Raw genomic sequence first — 13,443 nt, forward strand, 5'->3', positions numbered from 1 at the left:
TTGTAGATAATTTGTTTGCCACTTCGTAAGTCATACCACAGTATCATCAGCTGTGCTGTTCAACAGGAATTCTGTGAACCAGTTCTATAGGGAAACAGTTATTTTTTGGTATTTTTTAACGGTGATTCGATCATTAAGAAAGGTATTTTTCAAAGAAGTTTATTTATATTAGGAATTCATATAAAAGTAAGACTTAATAAATTTTCAAATAAATTTTAAGTTTAAACAAACGCCGTAGCTTTATAAATAAAAATCGATGTTTTATAAATTGTTTAATCGATTTTGTTTGCCATCGATGTTTTTCCATCTCTAGCCTCCATCCAATTGTAACTGCTCAGAAGTAAACGAAACAACAAACACTATTGGGCGCAATCTAAACAAAGCTGACGTTACCAAAAATATGTTTTAAAAGACTGTTGAACTCGACTTGCGTAAAATGTGAACAGCAAACAAATGCAATTTCCGCCTAAAATAGTATTTTATAAAAAAGTATTCACTTGCTCAATGTGAGACAAACACAGTCGCAACGCCAACTGCCTTCAGTTTCAATTATTTGTTTTTGTTTTTGTTTGTGTTTTTGCTTGCACAAGTGCGGCGCCATCCATTCTCAGCGATAAGAGAGGTAAGTGATTACCACTCCGATTACAATGGTGTGTGCTAAAAACTATTTCTTTGTTTTATTCTTCGTTTTTTTGCTACGTTACTACCTTGGCAGTGCCCTACAATAATTTTCCACAGTTTCGCTTAGCTCATCGTCAGGAGAAAGTTTCCAAACTTGCATCATGTTCTCTCATTCGGGTCATGTTATGACGCTGGCCAATAGCATCATTGGCGTGGGCATTTTGGCCATGCCGTTCTGCTTTCAAAAGTGCGGCATCATACTGTCTATTGTGCTGCTGGTGCTCAGCAATTGGATAACTCGCATTTGCTGTCACTATCTGATCAAAACATCGCTGCTGACACGTCGCAAAAGTTTCGAACTTCTGGGTCTCCACGCATTCGGCACATCCGGCAAACTATTAGCAGAACTCTGTATAATTGGTTACCTTATCGGTACATGTATAACGTATTTCGTTGTTGTCGGCGACCTGGGACCACAAATTGTTTGCAAGCTATTTTCGCTGGATATCGCCGAACACGATCACTTGCGCACAGTCGTTATGATAGCAATAACTATCTGTTGCATTGTTCCATTAGGCATGCTACGCAATGTGGACAGCTTATCGGCTGTATGCACCGCTTCCATTGGTTTCTACGTGTGTCTCATGCTTAAGATTGTGCTGGAATCGGAGTCGCATATTGTGGCCAATGATTGGACCGAGAAAGTACTCTACTGGGAACCTGCTGGAGTGCTACAATGCTTGCCCATCTTCAGCATGGCTCTATCGTGTCAAATGTAAGTTAATTGAAAAACTAGTTATATAGCAATGCTAACTTTTATCTCAAAATTGCAGGCAGCTATTCGAAGTCTTTGACAGCATCAACAATCAGAGTTTGGATAAGTTGAATGGCATTGTTCGCAATGCTACTTGGATTTGTACCTTTGTCTATATATCTGTTGGATTCTTTGGTTATGTGGCTTACTGTCAGCATACGTTTTCCGGTAACATAATTCTTACTTTCGTCCATTTCTATAATTTATAACTAATGTTCTTTTAATAGGCAACATTTTGGTTAACTTATCGCCCTCATTTGGTAGCGATATCATTAAAATTGGTTTTGTACTCTCAATTGCATTTAGTTTTCCGCTGGTTATTTTCCCCTGCCGTGCCAGCATCTACTCTCTGTTGTACCGGAAGGTTTGTGCTTCAATTTACAAAGATACATTATCTAATCTATGTTTTCTCTTGCAGCAGGGACATGTGGAGAACAGCAGTTATATACCAGAGCGTCGATTTCGGTTCATTACGCTCTTCATTGTGGTCTTCTCACTATGCGTTGCGCTGGTCATTCCATCAGTGGAGCTGATCATTGGATTGGTTGGATCCACAATTGGCGTGGCCATTTGCATCATGTTTCCAGCGTCCAGTTTTAGAAAGATCATCAAAAAGGAATCAACGGAACGCACCTTAGCTCAATTTGTATTTGTGAGCGGCTTTTGCCTCATGATACTCGGCACCTATGCGAATCTGAATGCCATCGATGCCCAGAGCTCGGGCCCTCAATTTGATGGTGTTCAAATGGTTACACCACTAACACCCAACGTAAAACCACCGCCAGCACTAGACATACAATTGCAAAACTCCGAGATTTTAAAACACTTAGTTAAAGAACCCAACGAAGCTGCTGTTAAAAAAGTATTAAAAAATCTAGATGATGGCAAACGTGTAGTTAACGCTGAAAGCGTTAAAATTGCAGAGAAGCCAGTTGTAGAAAGTGCTTCTTCAGATAACCCACCGATGCCTCCGCTGCCTGTAGACGAATCACATTCGAAAGATACTAAAGACGAACCACCTTTAGACAAAGCAGAAAACGCACCCAAAGACGATGCAAAACCAGAGCAAATAAAAGAAGCTGAGGCGTTTGAGAAGAAAAGCTTAACAGTTGAAAAAGTAAAAGATACTGTTGCAGCTCCTGAACCCGAGAAGCCAAAACCGCCTGCGGAATTGCCAGTAGCTGCACAGCAAACGATTGATGGTGCTGCCATCAAAAAGGAAGAGGAAATAACAGCCGAGGAGCAAAAGGACAATAAAAGAAATGCAGATGAACTGCGTGAAACACAAAAGGAACTCAAGGAGAAAATGCAACAGTTGGAACGTACCGTGGATGAGTTGAATGTGGAATTGGCCAAGCAAAAGCCACAGAATGAAAATACCATGAAATTACTCGAACGCAGCATGGACAAGCTGAACGATGAGTTGGCCAAACAGAACCCTGACAATCCGAAGCCCTTGGTTGTCAATGAACTCGCCGAGGCGTTGAACAAAGTCAAGGAAACCAATCGTCAAGAGGAAGAACTTAAGAAGGTTGAGCAACCGCAGCCACAGCCACAACAACTAGAGGCACAACCGCAGCCTCAACCACAACCTCAACCACAACCACAGCCACAAGAAGCTAACCCCGTAGTCAAAGAACGTAAACCGATTTCATTGATGGAAATGCTAACAGAGAATGCGCACGCACGTGAGGAGCAGGAGGCGCATGCCGGCGTCTTCGAGCCGCTCTCCTACAAAACGGGAGAGCTGCTTAAGAATGGAACTGCGGACGTGGCGCCATCGCTAGTTCAACGATTGCCTCTTCCACTTGTGCTACTGGCGAATGCCACTCGGACAAAAGCAAACAACACATTGACAGCAGATGCGCAAGCCAACAAATCTAGCGATGTTGTCAATGTGGAAGCCATTCGGCGAGAGCTGTTGCAAGTAAAGGAGCAACAGATTACGACTGCCTCTCCCATGATTCGCATTAAACGCGATGTGGACGGCAACGAGAACTGTCTTCCTGAGCCCAAGCTCAATGAGGTGAACAATGGAGTTAGTTTACAAATCGAAAATATGGGACGTGAACTAAAGTCCATACAGGATGAAGATGAAGACACAACATCGACGACAACAACGCCGTCCTCCGAAACCAACACTAAACATGAAAAGAGTTAGGAGTACGTAATCCAGAGCATAGTGTAGCGTCACTTGATATTTATACTTACGTACAGTTCCAGTGTGATTTTCACAGGGCAAATTAGCTTTATGTACATATACATTAAACCTAGTTTTAGGGCTAATATTGTATTAGTATGAGTGTAGCATACTAAAAGTTAACAATTCCTATTATCTATGTAAATAAAAGACCATTGTGTAGTCAAGAATGCTTGACCAAAGGCAACCTGTAGTAATACTATAATGAATTTAATTAAATTAATATTTATCATATTTTAACTGCCGAAGAGAATTCCTCTATAATCCCTATTTTCGGTTTAATTACTTTTTTTTTTTTAATTATCTACGCAGCTCTAAGAGAGAAGTGCCTTTATGATTTGTAACTGATAGTACCCAACATAACATGTAAGGTATTGAAATCAAATATACTTATAAGTATATTGAAATGGTCTCAATACTGCTCTTAAAAAAAAAAAAAATAACTAATAAAATTAGCTGTAAATTAAATGTTTAACCATGTTGTGTTTCATGTTTATGCACTTACTATTATTTATCTCTTTTTATTTATGTTCTGATACTCTATGTATTCTTAAATATAATGTATCTATAGTTTGCCGAAACTTCAACTTCTATTTAACAAATCGGAAATTTTCAAAATTTGTACTGCTTCTAGTTACAATCTGGTTAGATGTTTGTGTTATCCAATAGCCCCATTTTGAGATCGTAATCACTTCTGAGGAAGCAAGATGTCGATCGTTTTAGATGTTGTTCAAAAGATGGTCCTGCAGGGCGTCTACGAATTCACCTGTACTGCAGCGTTCCAGGTGTTCAAGAGACGCCCATGTGTAAGTTCGCCTTTGAGAGTATACATATGTATTATCAATTTTCAATAAATGCTTTAAAGTTGGAGACAAAAAAAATAGAGGATTGCGAGATCTTACCCCAAGAGGTTGAAGAAGAGATTGAGCTAGAAGCACCAGCAATAAGCTTACAGTCAGCAGATACTTCCAAAGATGCCGATCAACTAAATCTGGAAATTAAACCAGAAGTTATACGCCCAGTATCCCTGTGCGATATATCTACGAAAAGCAGTGGACCCATCTATCCGCCAAAAACGTCCTGCATGCGTATAGCCAGGAATAGTTATTTTTCATAGCAAGCAAACACAGACTACAGTTAGAGATTAAAGAACTTTAATAGAGTATGGGATGATCAACAACTTTGGTAACAAATTGAACAAATAACTTTTATGGTTACGCCCATTAATTGAATCATTAAACCAAATTCTTTGTAGCATCTACCAATATTTTCCTTTTTTGCCTTCTGCATAATTTAGTTAAGTTAATAATTATATATCTCTGCAATCGAGAGATTCGTTGAATAGATATGACGGCAGTGGCTCGAACTATTTATCGGCGCCCAGAGCATGCAGATCATGGAGCACTTCCAGCACTGTGCCTATGCTCCAGGCCTGGGTGCGGCAAGAGTCATGGCAGTAGCTGCCATTGTCGTTGGTCAACTCGGGCAGACCTCGCCAATGAGATGTCTGCAGCTCGCGCAGATGGGCACGCAGTATAGCCCACGTCTCGGCAATGACCACGTCGAGGAAGCCACACTTTCTGGCAAAGATCAGGCGTGCACGCAAGTAGAAACCGATAGGCCACACCCATTCGGGTCCCTGATGATAGTTGGCGCCATGGGCGACAGTGCAATCTGTTGAATCATTGGGAGTTATCATAGTTGGCCCTGTAGTTCCAATCGTCGGGATCCAATGTCTTCATGCCCAACGGACCCAACAAATGTTTCCGGGCCGCCTCAAGAGCACGCCAAGCGTTCTGAGGATCGCATAGATCTGGAGCCACGGTTAGTGTGATGGGGAAGTTGCAACGCAGCTGGAAATCGGTCCAGTCCTGGGTGGCGCCACAGCTGTCCTTGTAGATGCCCTTCTTGTTGGCCACCGACGTGGTGTCCGTGTCCTTCACAAAGAAATGCTGATCGAAGTTCTTCTGTATGCGATCTGCCCACTCCTTGTAGCTCCACTTTGTCTGTTCTCCCGACGGACCCTTGCGCTCTACGCCACTATAGGGAATCACTTGACGCTCGCTCAATCCTTGCATGAAACGTAATACAGCATACTCCAGGCCAATCAATTCAACGGCCGAACCATCACGCGGTGTGCTGGGACGTCCACGATTGCCAGCCTTCTCGGAAGAGCCCATCTTGTCCATCCAGGTGCCGCAATTGGCGCTGTTGCCGCCAAACACAAAACCAGTGTCCGGATGCACGCCAATATGATTGTTGAAACCCTGATCCACCATGTGCGCATCAATCTCGTGGCCAGCATTGCGTTCGCGATACTGCAATCCCTGGAAATGCACCTGCAGTCCCTCCTGCATGACGTCGTAGAGCAACTGATCGAAGGCTCCAGGCGCATGTGGCTCCGAGTCATCGTAGGGGAAGATGCGCGACACCTTATCTTTGAGAATGTCGCCTCCTTTGGGTGCATCCTCGACATACTGCTTAATGCTGTGCAGCCACCACCAGACGGCATCGCGACAATTCAGACGCGGCTTGGAGCCATTGTCCAACAGATTGGGTATCAGACCATGACGCATGGCAGCTGCAAAGCCCAGAATGATGAAACGTGCCTCGCTGAATCTGCCAGTGAGCAACAATGTGCCGCGCAATGCAATGAACGTGTCACGACCCCAGCAACGCATGTAACCTAAAGATTAAGACTTAATGACACGCATAATTCATTATTGATTAGATTCGACTTACCTGTTGAGAAGTGCGGCAATCCGGCAGATAAAGTAACACACTGCTTGGGGGGCTTTGGTGGGTTGAGCGCTGGACTGAAGCCGGGCAGATTGGCGGACCTGCAGACGGCCAGAAACTGCAGCGTAGACAACGCCAAAGCTTGGGTAAAGTGATGACCATCACGAATGAAACTAGTAAACGAATTATTAATCAAATGCTTAGTCGTAACAATTTGCTGCCTTACCTGGGCATCAGCTGGTTGACCTGGTTAACGAGCACATTGTAAACGCCGCTCACAAGGGCATCGAAGTAACAAGGCACGAGGTAGCGTGGCACATTCTTCAGTGGCTCAAACGTAGCCTTCAGCCAGACCGAAAGTGGTCGCAGATCCTCAAAGTTATTCAGGCGATCGGCAATGTAATCTAAGTAGAAGTATAAATCAGTATAAATTGCTACTACAAATACTATTTATACTTACCCATCATCCAGTTGCCATCACGCAAATTGTTGCACAATGGATGACCCAGATCATCGCGTGGTGAAATTTCCGTGAGAAGCGAAACAAATCCTTGCAGACCGCAATACACAATTGGCCCAAAGTTGGGAATATCATAGGCAGAGCCACCCAAGCCCATGTCACGTTCCTCTTGATCGCAACTAAAGAGCGCGCGACTCAGCGCCGTCAAGTCCAGCTTGGAGACAATCTCCTGCAGTTCCTTGCACTGCGAACCCGACTCCACGCGCAAGGCATTCGTGACTTGCTGCAGACGATCGAAACTATTGCGCACACTGGCATGCAAAGAGACACGAATGGCAACCACTGTGCCAGGACGCAGATTGGAGAAATTCAGCTGCGTGTTGTTGCCATCCACGTAGGAGCTGGTCTCAAACACCTGCGATTTGCTGAGCGGAATGTGCTCCTGCAACGACAGCTGGAACTGTGTGAAACCGTTAAGCACATGCTCGTCCTTTTTTGAAGGGCGCTGGGCGATCAAAAAGGTTTGTCGCTCTTCGTGGTCAGATTGGCCTCCAGTATGATCTCATCCAACACACCCTCAAAGCGCAACGGACGCACGCTGGTGGGGCCTGCATTGGGGTAGGGATAACCGAAAGCGGTGTGAGCCACCAGAATAACAGTTTGATGTGTGGTGGGCGAGTGGCGAGTGACTGCAACCACATTGGGATCCATTTGATCGACGTACACCTGGCTGAAACCTTCTTCCGCCAGTTGTCCGTGGAGCAAATTCAAAGCACGCTTGGCGGCAACGATGCCAGTGTTAAAGTCAACTTGTTTGCCCCACTCCTGATACGGACGTTCTTCATCGACCACATGAATCTGCAAAGCAATTAAAGCAAATTAAATAAAGATAGATTCAAAGATTCGGAATTGTAGCTCACATGATGTGGCACCAATTCATCGTAGCCGCGATTGCTGCCCGTCGCACAGCAAGCCATGGCCACCAAAGCAGAGGATGGCAAAAGATCGTAGACCGACCGCTTCTCCACAGCGGAAGGATTGTCGTGTGTCAAATCCATGAAGAGCGCATGCGCCACACTTGGAGCCACGTCGCGTTTGGGATTTGCATAGAATCCGCCAACGGGTACGCCACCATAACGATACACCAGACGCCCCTGCTCGTGCGAATCCCAAGCAGAAAGCGCCTCTCGGATTAGCGACGTAATGCCTAAGCGATTAACAAAGACATTATCGGTGCCATCCGAGTTGGTGAACAGCTCGGCAACCACGTACAACTCGGGATTGATTTTGCGCGCCTTATCCAACAAGTACTCGGCCACATGCAACGGCGTTGAGTGGCAATTGTCGAGACGAACGCCATCGAAAATGCGTGCTGTGGTCTCCACATATTCGGTCATGTGTTGCCACAGATATGGACTATCCTCAGGACGTTTGCCAAAGCGCAACTTTACGCTGTCTCCCCAAGCGATGAGCTCACGCTTCAGATACACATTTCCACGTCCCGGCTGCTGTTCGGCAAAGTCCAACAGCGGATCGCTGGAGCCCATGACCCAGCCATTGTGAGCCATAAAGAATTCGCCCGCCTTGCCATACATATCCTGCTCAATCTCCGACAGCGTCTTGCCCTCGGTGCCCGTGTGGGTGAAGTACGTCATGAACACCGCATGCTTGATGGAGATTTCACGCACACGTGGTCCATCGCCCTGAACACGTTCGTATCGTATGCCAGCCAGACAATTATCGATAGCATAGTTGAGGTAGCCCTGAAGCTCGGCGCGCACGCTGTCGTTGAGGGCGTCCAGATGATGGCGCAGTGTCTCGGCGCATTTGCGGAAACGCGACTCCTCATCGAAACAGTCGCCATGGAAAGCATTAAAGACCTCCAACGCCAACTCGAAATCAATGGTGCTACCCAAGCGTCGATATTCCGGATCCTGTATCAGCTTGATCTCCGAGAAGCGCGACTGCTTTGCCACATTTTGGGGCGGCTCACGAGTGCGCACTTGGGTCATGAATTCATTGACATACTTCATGACATCGCACTGATACAGTTCATGGATATTGACCTTGGCTAGGTAGGTAGTGTGCAATTGGTACTTTAAGGCTTCCAAATGGCATTCCTGATCGATGACCTGAGGTACGCCAACATGCTCTAAGCTGCCCGATGCAATATCGGCGCCGCACTGTGCAAATGCAGCGTCCAGCAGGAAGGCGGGACGCAAATAAGGGCACGTCGCACAGGAATACGTGGCATCCGGATGACTCAACAGCCACTCGGATTCGTTAGCCGTGTGATTCAACACAATGTCACAAATTGAGGCCACCTAGAAGGGGAAAAGCATAATCAATTAGTAGAATAATTAAACGATTCCCCACATAACTAACTTACGCCCCATTCCTGGCGACACTTCTTGATGACCTTCTCCACATCGTCGAACGTGACCTTATCGCCCTTCTTGGCAGCAAAATTTGAACTGACACGCAGCTGATCACGCAGCGAATACCCGGAACGGGAACCGCCCAACTCTTGAATGGGCGTAAAGTGAATGACGTTGTAGCCCGACTCCTTGGCCACGCGCAACTTGGCCTCCCAAGTACTGAGCGGCCCCAACAGCTTCGTCATCACCGTCTGACAACGCACCGAGTTCAGGGGAATGATCTTCTGAGCACCGGGTGGTCCGACGTGCAGCGTAGGCTCCACTTGCACATAGAGCGCACCATCAGCTTCGTCATTCGTAGATGTTCTTTCACTGCAAAGGGAGTAAAAGGTTTAAAGTTTAGGAACAGACATTTTCTGTAGGAATTACTTACCGATCGGCATAGGTAAAGTAGAAACGATATGTGCCGGACATGTTGAGCTGCAGTTCGCTGTAGATATCTGTGTCCACTACATGCACCTCGGGATGCTCCACGCTGGTCACCTGCTTGCCATCCTTGAGCTGCCAGCCAAGCACTCGGTATTCGGTGCGCACAAACTTCTTGCCCTCGGCCGGATAATTGGTAAGCAACAGGATCTTGCGACCCAGCAATGCGACATCCGGATGGACGCATAGTTTAGAGCCACGTTTCAAGCGGTACAACACATGCTCAGCATTCGTACCCTCAGCTATGGGAATGCTGTGCGATTCCGTGCTCTTGCTCATTTTTACAGCCTGCAAAAGAATCACGAAAGCTATGAAACTGAACGATGTTCACAAGTACTCGGGATGTACATAAATTACAAGTACATCAAACATAGAAGCTCATTAAGGAAGTATAAACTTCGGAAATATCTGTAATGTTTACACAAAAGATATCAATGTGGTTATGAAATATGAGCATGTATATTATATTACTCTTATATTTACTCCAAATGTAAATAAAACATGTACGAACATTCAAAATTAAAGCTCTATTCTGAGGTGTAAAACTAAAAACAAAAATAGTATACGTTATGCAAAAAAAAAGAACATGATTACATACATAGATAAGCACAAAGATATTTGGATCGGAATATATATAAGAAATGTATGAGCATTAAAAATTAAGCTCAATTTAGAAGTCGAAACATAAGAACTTTATGAAATGAACAAATGGAAATCAATGAATTCATACGATTTCTGTAAAGTAAAGATTAACAGATGAAAGTACATAAGAAATTTATATACTTAAGAGACGTATGTTTACATAGATGAGCAAACAGATATGCCTTGAGGCAATCAATTTGAATCGATTCAATTCAATTCACTCTCAATGTCACCCCAATAAAAATTGAGTAAAGCGAATACAAACAATAAAAAAAAATTAAAGCACTTTGCAGCCACAACCAGAGGGAACCGTTAATTAATAAATAAATAATTGAAAAATTCTGACACCACAAAAAGCTACTCCTTAAAGGTCCTTAAGGATATTTTAAGCTCGGTTATATAATTGCAAGGAGTTTCACTTGCGCCGGCGCCAGTCTATTTTTAGTTTCAGCGATTACACATTGATTATAGATTAGAGATTGACAGACTCGGACTTGGACTCACACAAGCAATCAGTTACAACACCACAGTGGAAGTAATTTTTATAGATCGATTTTCGATTTTTGATTTCGAGTTTAATTAGAACACGAGGAGCACACGGCACAGACTGAAGCAGTCACTGGCCGCTGGTTGCACCTTTTGATTAAGTCTGTGCTATGCTTTTCCAATACAATCACATAAATACATACAGTCACATATCAGCAATATTATATATAATATACATATTTTGATCATGTGTAATGCATGTACTTATTTACGACATAATTTTGTAGACAATCTCAGATTGTGATCATACCTCATCACTGTGGCGTTTTTGTAATGATTTGTTGCGGGTGCTCTTGGTAGTAGTAGTTGTTGTTGTTGTTGTGCTAGTAGTAGTAGTTGTTGTTGTTGTTGTGTTGTTGTTGATATTGATGTTGATGCTGTTGTTGCTGCTGCTGCTGCTTCGGCGGCGGCGGCTGTTGCTGCTGCTGCTGTTTGCATTCCCCATACTTGCTGCACCACTAAGCTGCTCATTAGCACTAAACTCAACTGGCACCGTTACTCTGCTTGCCGGCTCAGCTGTTGCTGCTGCTGCTTCTTCTTCTTTTTGTTTTAAGCTTAGCATTCGCCTGCTGCGCCGGCTTGGCCGACTGCTCTTGCTGCTTATCACAAGTTTGTTGTTGTGGTAGCTGCTGCACTTGTTGCATCCCGCCATTGGTTATTCGTACATAGTTATCGATGAGCCAGCGAAAGAGCTGATAGCTTATTAGGACGTTAAACAGCCACTTGAAACCCTCTGCTATCATTTTTAGAGTAACGCAAAGCTCACAAGATACAATCGAAGCGTTACTTTTGCGCTAATTAACCGCCGCTACTAAAGCCACACAGCTGTTGATCGTTAATGAAGCATTAAAAAATAAATACTATTTTAACAACAAAAATATAAAACTAAAATGAGCAAGTGCAAATGCTAAGTGAGCTTAATAAATGACTAAATGCATGCGTGTGCGTGTGTGATTTGAGTGTTTTCTTATAATAACGACATAGAAGCTTTGCTTTGGCAACTAAGCGTGAAGCTTTTTTAACGGCGCCCATGACTTTGGTGCATTGCATGCATGCAAAGCTTACGTGCCGAACGAAGTATTAAAGGTCGTTAGATAATACTGATTTCAACTTTATTACACCAACTAACACAAGCATACGCAATAGTTAAGCGAATTTCGCAACCATTTTAGCTTTTGCATTATGCATTCACAAATTTTCACACTGTGCAAGTCCTTGCTATTATTTTTACCGGTTCAACTGCATTTTCTTATCTAGTTTCTAGCAGAAATGCTTCTCGTTTGTTTATCGTATTTATCGTTTGGCTTAAAGTTGAATTCTAAGTAAACATTTTGTTGTCTCGCTTAAAAATAGACACAAGTTTATTGCGTCCATTGACCTACATACTTATAGACATCTGTATGCTCATAGATTTGCAATTATTCAAACATATGTCTGATTAACGAACATATTTAAATGTATTTTTGCATAGATTGACCCCCAAAATTCGAGCATGTACATATATCAACACTTAGATAATATATTTTTTTTACTTGCACTGGCAAAGCCAATAATTTGTAGATATTTTGACTAAAATCTATTTATTTTATTTTATTTTTGTATTCAAATTAATTATTATGCCACTATTTAATTTTATTTATTTTTTCACCGAAAACTATGATGTGTTGCTGAATTAAACTTTACCAGCAAATAAATTCCTCAATTCTTTTTTTATTGAGCTCAAGGTGACCTTTCAAGTTTTCGTGCGCTCATCAGCTGTTCCGGCAAGAGAATGTCGCACCCTCAGTTGCTGGTAAACAAAAATCAGCTGTACATTCATGTGCTTTCTCTTTCACAATGTTGTGGTTTCTTTGTGTATACAATGAAGTTCTCCGCATGTATTGACTATGCAGACACACACATATTACATACACAAGCATAATGTAGGGCGTTGTAAAACGGAAGAAAAACACGTTTTCGAAAGGTCGCAAGGGCAATGATTGTTTACTTACGGTAATGTTAGCCTATAATAACACGAGATTATTCTTTGCAAATTTGAAATTAGCATTAGTTCACTGATTAATATGTGCTATTTGATTTACGGCCACATAATTAATTGTTGCTTTTCTGCAGCCATTAAAAAATTGACAAGAACATTTTTTAGAATCACAAACAAAAACAAACGAAAGAGCTTTCCTAAAGCTGTTTTATTTATTAGGTGTGACCAAAAGCAGCATATGTAAGAAGTACGCTGATGGGATATACCAAAGTACAGAATAACTACCTGGTTACACTTCTACAACGATTGCACAAATTTAATTAATCTCATTTCATTCCTAATCTTCAAATAATTCTAGATATTTTCTGTAGCATTTTTTTAAAACTAGTCATGTGACCCCTCACTTTTTAGAAAAATACGAGAATGAGAACGAATGCGCCCTTATCGATAAATGAAGAATATCGAAAGTTGCAATTGTTAACGCTACGTAATCCCTTACGTTACGTTGCGTGCATTAGAGTAACGAAAAATAACTGAAATTCAAATTATTGTTGAAGGGAAATACTAAGAAATTTTCTT

At 42.9% G+C, this 13,443-nt stretch overlaps 2 protein-coding genes across 4 annotated transcripts; one reads left to right on the forward strand and one right to left on the reverse strand.

Moving 5' to 3' along the window:
- The first annotated feature begins 315 nt into the window (after positions 1-315).
- Positions 316-4,896, forward strand: LOC132792378 (putative sodium-coupled neutral amino acid transporter 10). Of its 3 annotated transcripts, none has more exons than XM_060801721.1 (6): positions 316-622; positions 716-1,396; positions 1,455-1,603; positions 1,663-1,799; positions 1,854-4,441; positions 4,501-4,896. In XM_060801721.1, the coding sequence occupies exons 2-5, from the start codon at positions 783-785 to the stop codon at positions 3,594-3,596; spliced, it is 2,643 nt and encodes an 880-aa protein (XP_060657704.1). In that variant the 5' UTR covers positions 316-622; positions 716-782; the 3' UTR covers positions 3,597-4,441; positions 4,501-4,896. The 3 variants fall into 3 exon arrangements, with proteins under 3 accessions (XP_060657704.1, XP_060657706.1, XP_060657705.1); XM_060801723.1 differs by having other exon boundaries at positions 1,857-4,441; XM_060801722.1 differs by having other exon boundaries at positions 739-1,396.
- LOC132792377 (glycogen debranching enzyme) lies at positions 4,254-11,545 on the reverse strand. Its single transcript, XM_060801720.1, is given in 10 exon segments — positions 4,254-5,322; positions 5,324-6,321; positions 6,378-6,547; positions 6,601-6,778; positions 6,835-7,336; positions 7,339-7,692; positions 7,755-9,158; positions 9,224-9,584; positions 9,646-9,986; positions 11,137-11,545. Coding segments are annotated over 10 exon segments (5,031 nt in total). The 5' UTR covers positions 11,539-11,545; the 3' UTR covers positions 4,254-5,001.
- Between the last annotated feature and the right edge of the window lie 1,898 nt (positions 11,546-13,443).

Source organism: Drosophila nasuta, chromosome 3 (genome assembly GCF_023558535.2).
Source record: "Drosophila nasuta strain 15112-1781.00 chromosome 3, ASM2355853v1, whole genome shotgun sequence".
In the NCBI taxonomy this organism is placed as follows: domain Eukaryota; kingdom Metazoa; phylum Arthropoda; class Insecta; order Diptera; family Drosophilidae; genus Drosophila; species Drosophila nasuta.

What these genes read in the sequence shown, in the direction of transcription:
- LOC132792378 (XM_060801721.1), top strand. Translation starts at nt 783, where the DNA reads ATGTTCTCTCATTCGGGTCATGTTATGACGCTGGCCAATAGCATCATT. An exon ending in ATGGCTCTATCGTGTCAAAT is followed by an intron (nt 1,397 to 1,454) that starts GTAAGTTAATTG and finishes TCAAAATTGCAG; the next exon opens with GCAGCTATTCGAAGTCTTTG. An exon ending in CTGTCAGCATACGTTTTCCG is followed by an intron (nt 1,604 to 1,662) that starts GTAACATAATTC and finishes TTCTTTTAATAG; the next exon opens with GCAACATTTTGGTTAACTTA.